Source organism: Arabidopsis thaliana, chromosome 4 (genome assembly GCF_000001735.4).
Source record: "Arabidopsis thaliana chromosome 4, partial sequence".
Lineage (NCBI taxonomy): Eukaryota > Viridiplantae > Streptophyta > Magnoliopsida > Brassicales > Brassicaceae > Arabidopsis > Arabidopsis thaliana.
In genome coordinates, this window is record NC_003075.7 from 158240 (window position 1) to 171096 (window position 12857).

The 12857-nt window shown below is 38.4% G+C and overlaps 3 protein-coding genes and 2 long non-coding RNA genes across 7 annotated transcripts; 3 read left to right on the forward strand and 2 right to left on the reverse strand.

Moving 5' to 3' along the window:
• Nucleotides 1-2403: 2403 nt before the first annotated feature.
• CYP86A2 (cytochrome P450, family 86, subfamily A, polypeptide 2) lies at nt 2404-4784 on the forward strand. Its single transcript, NM_116260.4, has 2 exons — nt 2404-3133; nt 3300-4784. Exons 1-2 carry the CDS (start codon nt 2712-2714, stop codon nt 4537-4539), a joined length of 1662 nt encoding a protein of 553 aa, NP_191946.1. The 5' UTR covers nt 2404-2711; the 3' UTR covers nt 4540-4784.
• Nucleotides 3802-4583, reverse strand: AT4G03585. Its single transcript, NR_141740.1, has one exon. It is a non-coding gene; the product is annotated as an other RNA (long non-coding RNA).
• On the reverse strand, nt 4658-8118 carry ANTR2 (Major facilitator superfamily protein). Its single transcript, NM_116261.4, has 12 exons — nt 7818-8118; nt 7596-7655; nt 7184-7515; nt 6994-7101; nt 6735-6890; nt 6428-6643; nt 6124-6333; nt 5888-6025; nt 5599-5700; nt 5284-5349; nt 5117-5201; nt 4658-5011 (listed from the first exon to the last, which is right to left on the reverse strand). Exons 1-12 carry the CDS (start codon nt 7870-7872, stop codon nt 4914-4916), a joined length of 1626 nt encoding a protein of 541 aa, NP_567175.2. The 5' UTR covers nt 7873-8118; the 3' UTR covers nt 4658-4913.
• AT4G03595 lies at nt 5330-5621 on the forward strand. The gene has a single exon (NR_141741.1). It is a non-coding gene; the product is annotated as an other RNA (long non-coding RNA).
• A 1139-nt stretch (nt 8119-9257) lies between the features above and the next one.
• FDM2 (XH/XS domain-containing protein) lies at nt 9258-12771 on the forward strand (the record flags this gene model as incomplete). 3 transcript variants are annotated; one of them, NM_001340243.1, is made up of 9 exons in its annotated part: nt 9258-9355; nt 9706-9921; nt 10006-10623; nt 10707-10888; nt 11003-11092; nt 11178-11465; nt 11568-11780; nt 11979-12211; nt 12476-12735. In NM_001340243.1, the coding sequence occupies 7 exons, from the start codon at nt 9720-9722 to the stop codon at nt 12207-12209; spliced, it is 1824 nt and encodes a 607-aa protein (NP_001329769.1). In that variant the 3' UTR covers nt 12210-12211; nt 12476-12735. The 3 variants fall into 3 exon arrangements, with proteins under 3 accessions (NP_001329769.1, NP_001319829.1, NP_567176.2); NM_001340242.1 differs by having other exon boundaries at nt 9260-9355; nt 9706-10623; nt 12476-12771; NM_116262.3 differs by lacking the exon at nt 9258-9355 and having other exon boundaries at nt 9720-10623.
• Between the last annotated feature and the right edge of the window lie 86 nt (nt 12772-12857).

Below are 12857 nucleotides of genomic sequence, written 5' to 3' on the forward strand. Positions count from 1 at the left end.
TATAAATATGAGGAGAGAGGATCTTCTTGTCGTAGGCCGCATTGGGGAGTAATTAAGCCTCTTGATTGACCGTTAAGTAGCGCCATATGTTAGACTGATGTGATACACCACATCATCCATTGTATTTATGTCTCCCAACAATCCATTTTTCATAATAAACTCTCGATAAAATTTGATTCAATCTGATCATAAGCCTTTCATGTTAGTTTTTATAACCATAAACTTTCTTTTGTATGACGAATTTGTTCAGAGACCATAAAACATCTCTTGCGTTATAAGAATATTATCTAAAATCAATGGTCTTTCGATAAAGACTAATTGTGTTTCTAAAACAAAATTTATTTTTCTATTTTCTATTTATTTAATTTTCCTTCTCATTTTTAGTTGTTTTTATAATATACTAAGCGAGGTAGTATAAATCTAGAATCCTGAACCAGCAGTCAAATATCACTATTTAAAGCTAACTATTTAGGTTTAATAATACCTTAGGATATTATTACCATTTACGTAAAAAAGTTTGAACCTGGAAAACATATATATCTACGTAGAGTACCGAATATTCTAAACCATTTAAAATATTTTATAATGATCAACCATGATTGAAATCAAGTAGAAAAACTTGAACAATGATCTTCTAGTTCATTTTAGTTGTTTCACTTAAAAAGGATTTAAAAAGAGAGTCAACATTGCGTTTTAAATGCATTTTGAGGTTTGGCAAACCATCTACAAGCTATCTGACATCTACAGACTACGTACAGTTGTGTTCCATTTGTTACAATTACAACAATCAGCTTGTTTGTTTTTGGCAAATTAAGAGTCATGAGTGTGTATACGAAATTACTTTTTGGTGGTCTGAATTTATGAATGCAGTTACACTAACCCTTCTTCAAAAATAAAAATGAATGCGGTTATACTAAACTATCAAATATATCTACTAGCAAATATGAAACTACATTCAGTAACAGTGATCTCTCTTTTTGGATACAAGATGAAACATTGTTCTCTTCTCATGCTCTAAATAGAAAATACTCTACGAAATGAAAATGTATGTCATCTTATAAGAACTATACATTTTTACTCCGATGGTTAATTCTTTGAAGGATTCTCGACAGTTTAGAAGTCTGCAAAAAATATAATCTCATAAGAAAAAAATTCTAAGTCTCTTGATACAATGCATATAGAAACTGACAAATAATCGAAGAAATTGTACTTGAGCCCATTACGACTATTGAAAATTCTGATTTTGGATGAATTCAGCGGAAACTACAAATTTAAGAGTACTTTATGTGTATAATATGAAGCCTATATATATAGAATTACTAATGTAATAAAATAAGAACCGGTGAAAAGGGGGACAAGATCACAAGGTTTTCGCATTCAGTGCCTTTACAGAGTTATATATTTGATGATGTTATTGCTTACTTGCCTAATAGTACTATACTACTATATATATCTAAGGTAACACATGTATATATATGTCACATAGACATTACTAGTATATATTATGTACTTCTATCATATATTTATGATATTGCAGTTGCAGCGTACACAAGTCAGCTCCTTTTGACTTTTACATCTCATGAATGCATTGCCATGACATCTAATCTTACTCGAGATTTGTGCATGCACATTATTCACTTTTGTCTTTTGCAATTTTTGTTATTGTAAAAAAAGGAAAAACAAATGTAAAAGAGAGAGAGACCAGAAAGGTCTAACTAAACCTAAAGAGTCAATGAAATGTGTTTCTTTCTTGTGGGATTAATCAATTCACTCTTTAACACTTCTTTATACCATTGAAGAAATTAGATGAAAGAGTCACGAGTTGCTTACCAAATCCCTCACAAGAATTGAGAACTGATAAACCAAATTGAGAAGATTAAATATCACGTCTCCTTTTGATCTCTATTATAATTAATCGAAAATAAAAATAAGAGTTTTCAACAAAACGTGATCATTGGTTTACGATCACTTGCAAAGTCAAACCTAAAACGTAGCATTAGTACACTAACCTTAAATACTAATTATATCATGCAAACCCTAATGTCATTACCTAACTATACATGTGTAATGTGTTCAACAGATCTTCTTAACCCACATTAGATCAATATTAAACAATAAAAAGATTCTTATATATTCTACTACTTACTTCTTCTTATTCCCATCCATATTTTTCTGTGCCTTTAGGTTCTCAACTAATCTCATTTAATTTAGCTAGCACACAGAGAAACACACACGTATATAAATAATATGATAACACACAAAAAGACTCATATATATAAATAATTAGAGTCATTAAATGTGGATTCATCATTAAATGAAACAACTCTTCTTCTCTGTACAATTTCTCTTCACACCTTCACCAAATTCTTTGACTTCAAAAATCTTATAAAATTTATATATCTCCAAAACCATAAAACCAAAACGAGTTTTCACAAATAAATTACTTAGTTGAAATTTCAAATCTCATTCAATTAGGGTACACTCTCTCAACAATCCACATTAATGAGGGTTGCTGCTTCTGATGGCTAGCAGTAACAGTTTTATCGCCTCCACTTCTTAATGCCATCTTTTTCCTCTTCCCTCTCCTTCTCTATATATATTTTCTGACTCTGCAAAACCTTAATTCATCCATCTCTCAAACACCATTTTTGGAAACACCATTTCATATTCCTTAAACTTTTCCATTTTAGTATCATTTCATATTCATTGATATGGATGTCTCCAACACGATGCTCCTTGTAGCTGTTGTTGCAGCTTACTGGCTATGGTTCCAGCGGATCTCAAGGTGGCTAAAGGGTCCACGTGTTTGGCCAGTTTTGGGCAGTCTTCCGGGTCTGATCGAGCAGCGTGACCGTATGCACGACTGGATCACTGAGAACCTCCGTGCGTGTGGCGGCACTTATCAGACATGTATCTGCGCCGTACCTTTCTTGGCAAAAAAGCAAGGTCTCGTGACCGTCACGTGCGATCCCAAGAACATCGAACACATGCTCAAGACCAGGTTCGACAACTACCCTAAAGGTCCTACGTGGCAAGCCGTGTTCCATGACTTCCTCGGCCAAGGTATCTTCAACTCCGACGGTGACACTTGGCTCTTCCAGCGTAAAACCGCCGCTCTTGAATTCACCACCAGGTACGTACTTACCTTAACCGGTCCGGACCGGGCATTCTTTCATGCATGTACAATTCACAATTGGTCCGACTGAACCAAATTGAATTTTCTTATCTTAATTATGTCTTTCTTTGGTTCGGTTATCTAAATTGTCGGCTAAATTAAGGAATTGGCTTCTGTGATGCAGGACGTTGAGGCAAGCGATGGGTCGGTGGGTGAACCGGGGAATCAAGCTCCGGTTTTGTCCAATTCTCGAAACGGCTCAGAACAATTACGAGCCGGTTGATCTCCAAGACTTAATACTACGGCTCACATTCGACAACATTTGCGGTTTAGCATTCGGTAAAGACACTCGAACCTGCGCACCGGGACTTCCCGAGAACGGTTTCGCCTCGGCTTTCGACCGAGCCACCGAAGCTTCTCTCCAGCGGTTTATTCTACCAGAGTTTCTATGGAGGCTGAAGAAATGGCTTGGACTCGGCTTAGAAGTCAGCTTGAGCCGGAGCCTAGGAGAGATCGATGGGTATTTAGATGCTGTCATTAATACACGTAAGCAAGAATTGCTGAGTCAGCGAGAGAGTGGGGTCCAGCGTCACGACGATCTCCTCTCTCGTTTCATGAAGAAGAAAGACCAGTCGTACAGCGAGACGTTCTTACGACACGTGGCGCTTAACTTCATCCTAGCTGGACGTGACACGTCATCAGTAGCGTTGAGCTGGTTTTTCTGGCTCATCACGACGCATCCGACGGTTGAGGATAAGATCGTCCGCGAGATATGCTCCGTTCTGATTGAGACACGTGGAACCGATGTATCGTCGTGGACGGCGGAGCCGTTGGAATTCGATGAGGTCGACCGGTTGGTTTACCTGAAGGCCGCGCTCTCTGAGACGTTGAGGCTTTACCCGTCGGTGCCGGAAGATTCAAAGCACGTCGTGAACGACGATATCTTACCGGACGGAACTTTCGTACCGGCGGGATCGTCGGTGACTTATTCGATCTACGCGGCGGGGAGGATGAAGAGCACGTGGGGAGAGGATTGCTTGGAATTCAAACCGGAGAGGTGGATCTCGCCGGACGATGGAAAATTCGTGAATCACGATCAGTACCGATTCGTGGCGTTTAACGCCGGACCTAGGATCTGTCTAGGAAAAGATCTAGCGTATCTGCAGATGAAGACGATCGCGGCGGCGGTTTTACTCAGGCATAGACTAACGGTGGCGCCGGGACACAAGGTGGAGCAGAAGATGTCGTTGACTTTGTTCATGAAGAACGGACTTTTGGTCAACGTGCACAAGAGGGATTTGGAAGTGATGATGAAGAGTCTCGTACCCAAAGAGAGAAACGACGTCGTTGTTCTTAACGGAAAATGCAACGGCGGTATCGGTGAAGGCGTCGCCGTTAATGCGGCTGTGGCGGTTGCCGTGTAATGCAGCTTCTCGGGTTGATAACATTTTTATAGTAATTAATACATACATTTACCTTTGGGTTTTGTGATTGTTGTGTAAAACAGTAAAAAAAATGATTTCGTTGTGCTATGTAAACTTTGTAAGCAAATACTCTTCTTCCTAAAGTAAAAAAGTTTGATTGTTTTTGTTTTGGTTTCTTTTTCTCCATCCCCATCAAATTGTAAGCTTCAAAAGAGTCAAGTTCCAAAAAAATACATCTTTTCTTTAACATGTTACTTTATGAAACAGACCAGCGAACCATTTTGATCTCACTATCAGATCAAATTTATAAGCAGAGAAAGAACAAATATAAAGCTTCCTCACACAATTTCACTGCAGCTATTAGTTTCTTGGTTCTAGTCGAGAATTTTTTCTCCGGTTGCGAACAAGTTCCAGACCAGAGTTCCAATTAGATACAGTGCAACTGCTACTTTGAACACATCATCCCATGAACCTAAATGTTTAGGTAAAAACCAAACAACATGGTTAATAATAGTCGGAAGTACTATAATTTGTCCACCTTATGGTTGGCAAGAATGTGAATAAAGATAGAAGATACCTCGTTGGAGGATGTAACCAGTAGCTGCAGTGCCAAAGACACCAGCTAGGACTCCTGCTGTGTTTGATAGTCCTAAGAGTACACCCTGCGAGCCAAGCCATAGTTAATGAAGTGGAACAAGTTTGGTGACAAAGTAATAAAAGAGAAAGAATTGATGTTTATCTCACAGCGTATCGTGGGCCAATGTCTTGATGATTAGAGTAGAGACCCGACTGAGAGAATGCATCAGAGCCCTGTTGGGGACAACATGAGTCTTTATGTCAGAGCTGTACACAACTCATGAATTTTTCTAAGGGTGACAACTGTTTCTTTTTGTAGCCGACATTGCATTTAAGTTGGGGTTCAATTATAGTTGTACTCTCACAAGAATAATCTTGTGTCGGCAGGTGTGAAATAAAAAACGGCAAACATGTTTTTAACAGTTCCAAACTTATCCATAATTCTATGGCTCTTTCAATCATATGATCTATTGACACCAATACCTGACTGCATGCCATGCAGAGAACTGCCATTGCTGGAGTTTTGACATGGCTCAGCTGACTCAGGAAGAAGGCAGGGCCTAGAAAACCAATTGATTGCATAATCTGCAATAATCAAGAGTTTATTAGTCGTGAGTATCCTTTGGAGTAGCCATAATAGATTCATGAGAGTAGTTTATTGGTATAAAGGGTTTGTTGTCACTCCTTTAACTGAAAGCAGCATAACAAGTTTGGCCTTTTGAGGTAGTAGAGACATGTAAATGATCAGAAAGTGAAAGAGTGTATTTCTTGCCTTTCGAACGTTTGTAATTGAAAGACCTCTGCTCACAAGAGTATCAGCAATCCAACCTCCAATATTAGCAAAAACAGCCATGGTTAGCCATGGCAAAACGCATAGTAGCCCGGATTCAGTGAGGTTGAACTTCAAGACCTGCAGCGTGATCAAAGACCAACAATAGAGAGGAGTCTCTTTACTTGTTCACAAAAAATATTAAACAGTAAGGATATAACTGAAGCTGAACTCCGTGCCTGATTGTAATATGTGGGCATCCATGTCAATAGTATGAAAGTTCCCCAATTATGGCAGAAGTGGGAAATTATGAGAGCCCAGACTGGGGGTTTAGACAGTATTAGCTTCCATGGAATCACTGTAACAGGTTCCCTTGGTTTGCTACCTCCCAGTATAACCTTTTTTTCTTCTTCACTTAGGTCCGGGTCATCCTTGGGAGAGCTATATGCCTGAGAAGAATTAAAAAGGTGTTTAAAATATAAATCTCTTGGAGGTTTTGTAGATCTCAGATATTTAGCTTATGTCATGAAGAGGAGTTCATACAAATTTTAGCCATAGCAAAAACCATATACTTCCGAGGGAGCCAAACGAGTAGAAAACAGATGGCCATCCGAACTTGGTGATTAGCATAGGAGAGAATGCCAATCCTGTGACGGAACCAAGATACATGCCACTATAGACCAGTGCAAGCGATCTGCTTCTCTCTGAGACAGGGATCCATTTAGAAAGCATGTTGTTCATAGCAGGCATTGCAACACCCTGAAGCAAAGGTAGACAGAACCAGCTAGTGAGAAGTTGTACAGGTCTGAGACAAGTATAGCAAGAGAAAAGAAGAACAGAAGAGGCCAACCTCGCCAATGCCCATGAACGCCCGCACTACAAGCAAAAAAGGAAGACCAAGTCTAGCAGCAATAGGTGTCATAATAGTGGCAAAGGACCACCAGACAACACCAAAACCTAAAACAACCTTCCCGCCAAACTTATCTGCCCATATACCTCCCAGAATCTATGTCCAAGAGAAGATGAGCTAAAGTTAGAATAAATATACCCTCTCTTTCGAGTTCTATAAAAGATCAGATTCTACAGAGAGTGATAGTATTAGACCTGACCTGAGTAAGTAAATAGCCCCAGAAGAAAGAGGACTGAATTAAGCCAACAGTTGCACTACTCCAGTTATATTCTTGTGACATGGGAAGAATTGCAATGCTCATGTTCACCTGCCACAAGCATCTCTCATTAAGTAATATATATCTTACTTCTTCAGATAAGTAGAGAAAATAAGCAAGATATACAACTTACACGGTCCATATTGCAAAGAAGAAAAGACGAAAAGCATAACAAGACGATCACCCAGCGTCTAGGAAACTGCTGCCACCATGGAGATGCGTTCTGTAGATTTCCTTCAACTAAAATAGCTTCAGCTGAGCCATCAGCCGATGGCACAACTCCTTCCGTGATATCTGACTCCTCTGATTTGTAGTAAGCACGAGATCTGTTGATCTTGATACTGTTCCTAAACCTAATTACACTGTCCATTCTTGGTTGAAGGAAACATCCAAAACTTCTTCTCATGTGTCCCGATTCATGATGTAAACTAGCTTGCAGAGGTTGATGATTACGGCACAACAATGCTACAAAGATTAAGAAAATGCTTAAGCACAAATTGCATAATATAGCTAGGTAGAGAGGTATAAAAGATACCGATATATACCATTTGGAAAAAGCTTGGAAACCTCTGCACCACTTTTTCCAAGTCTCTGACAACCATTGCCTACAAAGTAAAGCAATCTTAGCAAATTTGGAAGCAATGCACACATTAGTGATATCGTTCGCTACACAGAAGCAAGCTACGCTCAAGCCTAATCACTAACATAATCCGATAAACAACTAAAAAGCCCTAACAGATTCAAAAAGAGGAGGGGGATAGATATACCTGAGCCGATGAAGGAACCGAAGTTCCGATTTGAAATCAAGCCACCGAGGGCCATGTTGCTTCTCAGAACAAAAATGTCAAGGGAAGAAGGAGAAGAAGAAGAGAGAAGGATTCAAGCTTCTTCCATAGAAGCGGAGTAAACGAAGGAACCTTTGGATAAAGCCGAGAGAGAGACTGAGAGACGCTGAAGCGGGAAAATCCCTCTCTATTGGGGAAGGAAGGAAGAGGAAAGGGGGGTCGATATAGTGACACGTGGCACATCATCTTCTACTCGTTGGAACCTCCGTTCTGTTCTCATTTCATGAATCTACCCCCACGTTGCAAAGAGGAAACATGGGTACTATTGGTTAATGGCAGGGGTATTATTGGAAGTTATTGTGGAAAATATCTGAGCCGTTACCGCCGAAGATGACGTCACCTTTAGAGAAATAGAGAGAGCTGACAAAAGAAAAAGGTAGGTTGGTTAATATATTGGGCTTACAATCTCATTTGTATTTTTGATGGGCTTAAAAATAAAATTGTCTTCTACATTTTTTTGTTTCCATTTGTTCAAAGTTCCAACTGCTGAAAAGTGAAAACAAAGAGACATTTATTGCTAAAGTGCAGCCCATAAAATAACTAAAATACTAAAATTAAGCACTAAAATTGTACAACAATGTCATTAGTTTTTACTAAAATCTTGAGGATTTGTCATTTTGAACACTTAAAACTGTATGTATATATAAAATGTTTTTGCAAAATATGTACTTTAAACCAAATACTAAATTTTAAAAACAAATCTAACCGACTATATCCACGTATTAACTGGTATCTATTATTAACTAAAAATGGCAAATTCACAAACTATATGGAAAATTGCAAAATCAACAAATGTCACTTTCAAAAGTGGCTTTCTCATAATTGATTCTTTTTATAAAAAAAAAAAATGAGACATATATTAATATATATAACAACTTTGGTGACTATAAGCTCTTAGAGTAAAACAAAGTCACTATATTAAATTTTGAGAAGAAAAATAATCCTGGAAACCTTAATGTTTTATGATACAATTTTACACATAGATATATAATTACATACTTTGACCAGACACATATTTTTTAAAAAAAAATCTCCAGTCAGTGGCTATTTGATAAAGCCACTAAAAATTCTTGACCAATTTTGTGGCCACTATATTGCTTATAGTATAAATCATTCACAATTTGGATCATAGGTTTTATTCATCAATTTTGTCCAAAAAAAAACTTAAAATTTTGTCAAAAAACTATAGTATAAAATAGGTTTTGTCAAAAAAACTTAAAATTATGCTATTTGTGAAAATTTCTCTTTTATCTATTTTTAAATTACTTTGTTAATTAATAGTGCTATATTCTTAATTCTTGTATAAAAATGTGTTATTCTTGCAAATCACCCTCTAATTTTTCTGATATATTTTCCAAAATAAAATAACTCTTCATCTTCCTCACTCACTCTCTCTCTACTCCACTCTTCATCAAGCGTTGAGTCATCGCCGTGTTGTTCCTTTTCCTTCCCTCTCTAGCGTAAGCTCCAGATTTCTTCTATTCTCTGTTTTCACAGTGAAATCTCTCGTTTAATGAATTTTTTCGATTCCCCTATGCATTTCGTGATTTAACGCCTTTACTCACTTGTTACTTAAAAATATATTTTTGATTTCGCTAGGTTCCTTATCATGCATGCGTCACTCTCTTAGCTCAATTTTGTAAATGCTGTATCACTTTCGTCTCTTTTGCTTTATCCAGTGTCAATTTTGTTTTGTTTGTTAAGTTGTTGCCTAGGGTTTCTCTTGCTCGTGGGATTGCCTAGAAATTGAGTCTCTTTTGGGCCTTATTTTGTTCTTCTTCTCTGTTTTTGTAACATTCTTTTTCTCCAGGTAAAGCAGGTACGATGGACATTTCTGATGAAGAGTCTGAGATCAGCGAGTCAGAGATTGAGGAGTATTCTAAAACACCCTACCACCTTTTACGCAGTGAGACTTACTACAAGGTGAAGGTGAATGGACGGCTCAGATGCCCCTTTTGTGTAGGCAAGAAGAAGCAAGATTACAAGTACAAGGAGTTGCATGCACATGCTACTGGTGTTTCCAAAGGTTCTGCCACCAGAAGTGCTTTACAGAAGTCTAATCATCTTGCTTTAGCTAAGTTTTTAGAGAATGATCTTGCTGGTTATGCAGAACCTCTTCCACGCCCTCCGGTTGTTCCTCCTCTGTTAGACGAGACTGAACCAAATCCTCATAACGTCTATGTCTGGCCATGGATGGGGATTGTTGTTAACCCTTTGAAAGAAACGGATGACAAGGAGCTTCTACTTGATTCAGTATATTGGCTGCAGACCCTTTCCAAATTCAAGCCTGTTGAAGTGAATGCCTTTTGGGTCGAACAAGATTCGATTGTTGGGGTTATTGCTAAGTTTGACAGTGACTGGAGTGGGTTTGCTGCTGCCACAGAGCTTGAAAAGGAATTTGAGACCCAAGGGTCCTGCAAAAAAGAGTGGACTGAGAGGAGTGGAGATTCAGAGTCAAAGGCTTATGGTTGGTGTGCACGTGCAGACGACTTTCAATCTCAAGGTCCAATAGGTGAGTACCTCTCCAAGGAGGGAACGCTAAGAACAGTTTCAGATATTTTGCAAAACAATGTGCAGGATAGAAACACTCTTCTGGACGTACTTTCAAATATGATTGATATGACAAACGAAGATCTGAACAAGGCCCAACACAGTTACAACAGGACGGCAATGTCACTGCAAAGGGTCCTAGATGAGAAAAAAAACTTGCACCAAGCTTTTGCTGAAGGTATTTACTCACACACTGATATGTTTCCGACTCATATAGCATTTAGGGTATCTGACTATTTTTTGTACTTTATCTCCTCTCAGAAACAAAGAAGATGCAGCAGATGTCACTTCGCCATATCCAGAGAATCCTATATGATAAAGAGAAGCTAAGAAATGAACTGGATCGTAAGATGCGGGACTTGGAGTCTCGGGCCAAACAATTGGAAAAACATGAAGCACTAACTGAACTGGAGAGGCAAAAGCTTGATGAAGACAAGAGAAAGGTAATATCGTCTTCAGTATGATACATAGGAAACAATCAGTCTGTTCATATGTATGCATTTCTCTTTTCCAAGGAACCAATGATCATTTTTATGTTGTTTTTTTTGCTTTGACAGAGTGATGCTATGAACAAATCCCTACAGTTAGCCTCACGTGAGCAGAAAAAGGCTGACGAAAGCGTCTTGAGACTTGTAGAAGAACATCAGGTATATTCCTTCATAGCACACTACTTAAACTGACCAACTTTACCTACCTGTTTTGTGTCTGAGTTTGAAACTCTCTCTTTGCCAGAGGCAAAAAGAAGATGCTTTGAACAAGATCCTTCTGCTTGAGAAGCAGCTAGACACCAAACAGACACTGGAAATGGAGATTCAAGAGCTAAAAGGCAAATTACAAGTGATGAAGCATCTGGGGGATGATGATGATGAGGCGGTCCAGACGAAAATGAAAGAGATGAATGATGAGCTGGATGACAAGAAAGCTGAGTTAGAAGATCTAGAAAGTATGAACTCAGTCCTGATGACAAAAGAACGCCAAAGCAATGATGAGATACAAGCAGCGCGGCAAAAAATGATTGCGGTACAGATTTCTAATGCTTTAGTGTTCTTGGGTACTGATAGAGTTGCATTTTTGCCATTATCTAGTATTTTAGAATACTCAAAAGATTGCTCTTTGATCCAGGGTTTGACAGGATTGTTGGGTGCCGAGAGCGATATCGGAGTAAAAAGGATGGGAGAACTTGATGAGAAACCTTTCCTGGATGTTTGCAAGCTGAGATATTCTGCAAATGAAGCTAGGGTTGAAGCTGCCACCCTTTGCTCTACATGGAAGGAGAACCTTAAGAATCCATCATGGCAACCATTCAAGCGTGAAGGAACCGGGGACGGAGCAGAGGTAGGTTCATTCCTTTTACAAGTCTTTTATATGACTTTGAAAAGTATCTGGTCTTTCTCCCTCTCTGGGCCACTGTTTTAGTTAAATATGGAGTAACCTGTGATTTCTGTGAACGTTGATACTTGTATACATATGTTGGTACAACTGTTTTTGTTTTTGTGAGTTAGCGGTAATGGTGTTAGATGTTAATGGTTACAGGAAGTGGTAGACGAGGATGATGAGCAGCTGAAGAAGCTTAAAAGAGAGTGGGGAAAAGAGGTGCATAACGCAGTAAAAGCAGCTCTTGTGGAGATGAATGAGTATAATGCAAGTGGTCGGTACCCGACTTCAGAACTGTGGAACTTCAAAGAAGGAAGAAAAGCCACTCTCAAGGAAGTGATTACGTTCATTTCAACCGACATAAAAAATCTGAAACGCAAAAGAACCTGAAGGTATGCTAAATCTTCTTCAGTTGACACAGGTCTCCTTATATAGCTTATATAGTAATGTGCTGGTCCAAAACTACGTACACTACATAATCCGAGAAACGTGTAAAAGGTTTAGGGTAGAAACTCGTCAAGAAAATACTGCAGAGGCATGATCTCTTTTGTTGACTTCAGTTAAAGAACTTGTCAATTATGATCTGGTCTGGCTTTGGTCTTGCGCCATTTTGATTTGAACTGAAGAATCCAATGGTCTTCTACTTTTGGTTGCAGGATTGGAGAAGCAGGAAGAAGAAGAAGAATATTAAATGGTTAAGCTTTTTGTCTAATAAAATTATTAGGATGCTCGTATGCTCTCTATGGAGACTAATTTCTTAAACCTTTTGATTTGAAAGAATTCGAATCTGTAATTATTGTAATCTTGGTTTATGCTTTTTGTTTTAAGTTCTTGTTAAAAGCCACCTAAAATGATGATCAAACAAGTTTGTGTTAAGATTATTTTGGCATGTAACATAGTCAATAATCTTTTTATTAAGGTTTCTTCTTGGCTTATTTTGGACGAGTTAGGCAGTATCTTAATAGTAGTAACAAAGCTTTAGTTTTTGTAGTTCATAAGTCAAAAGCTTTGAACAAAACAGTGTTATCTTCTATACCA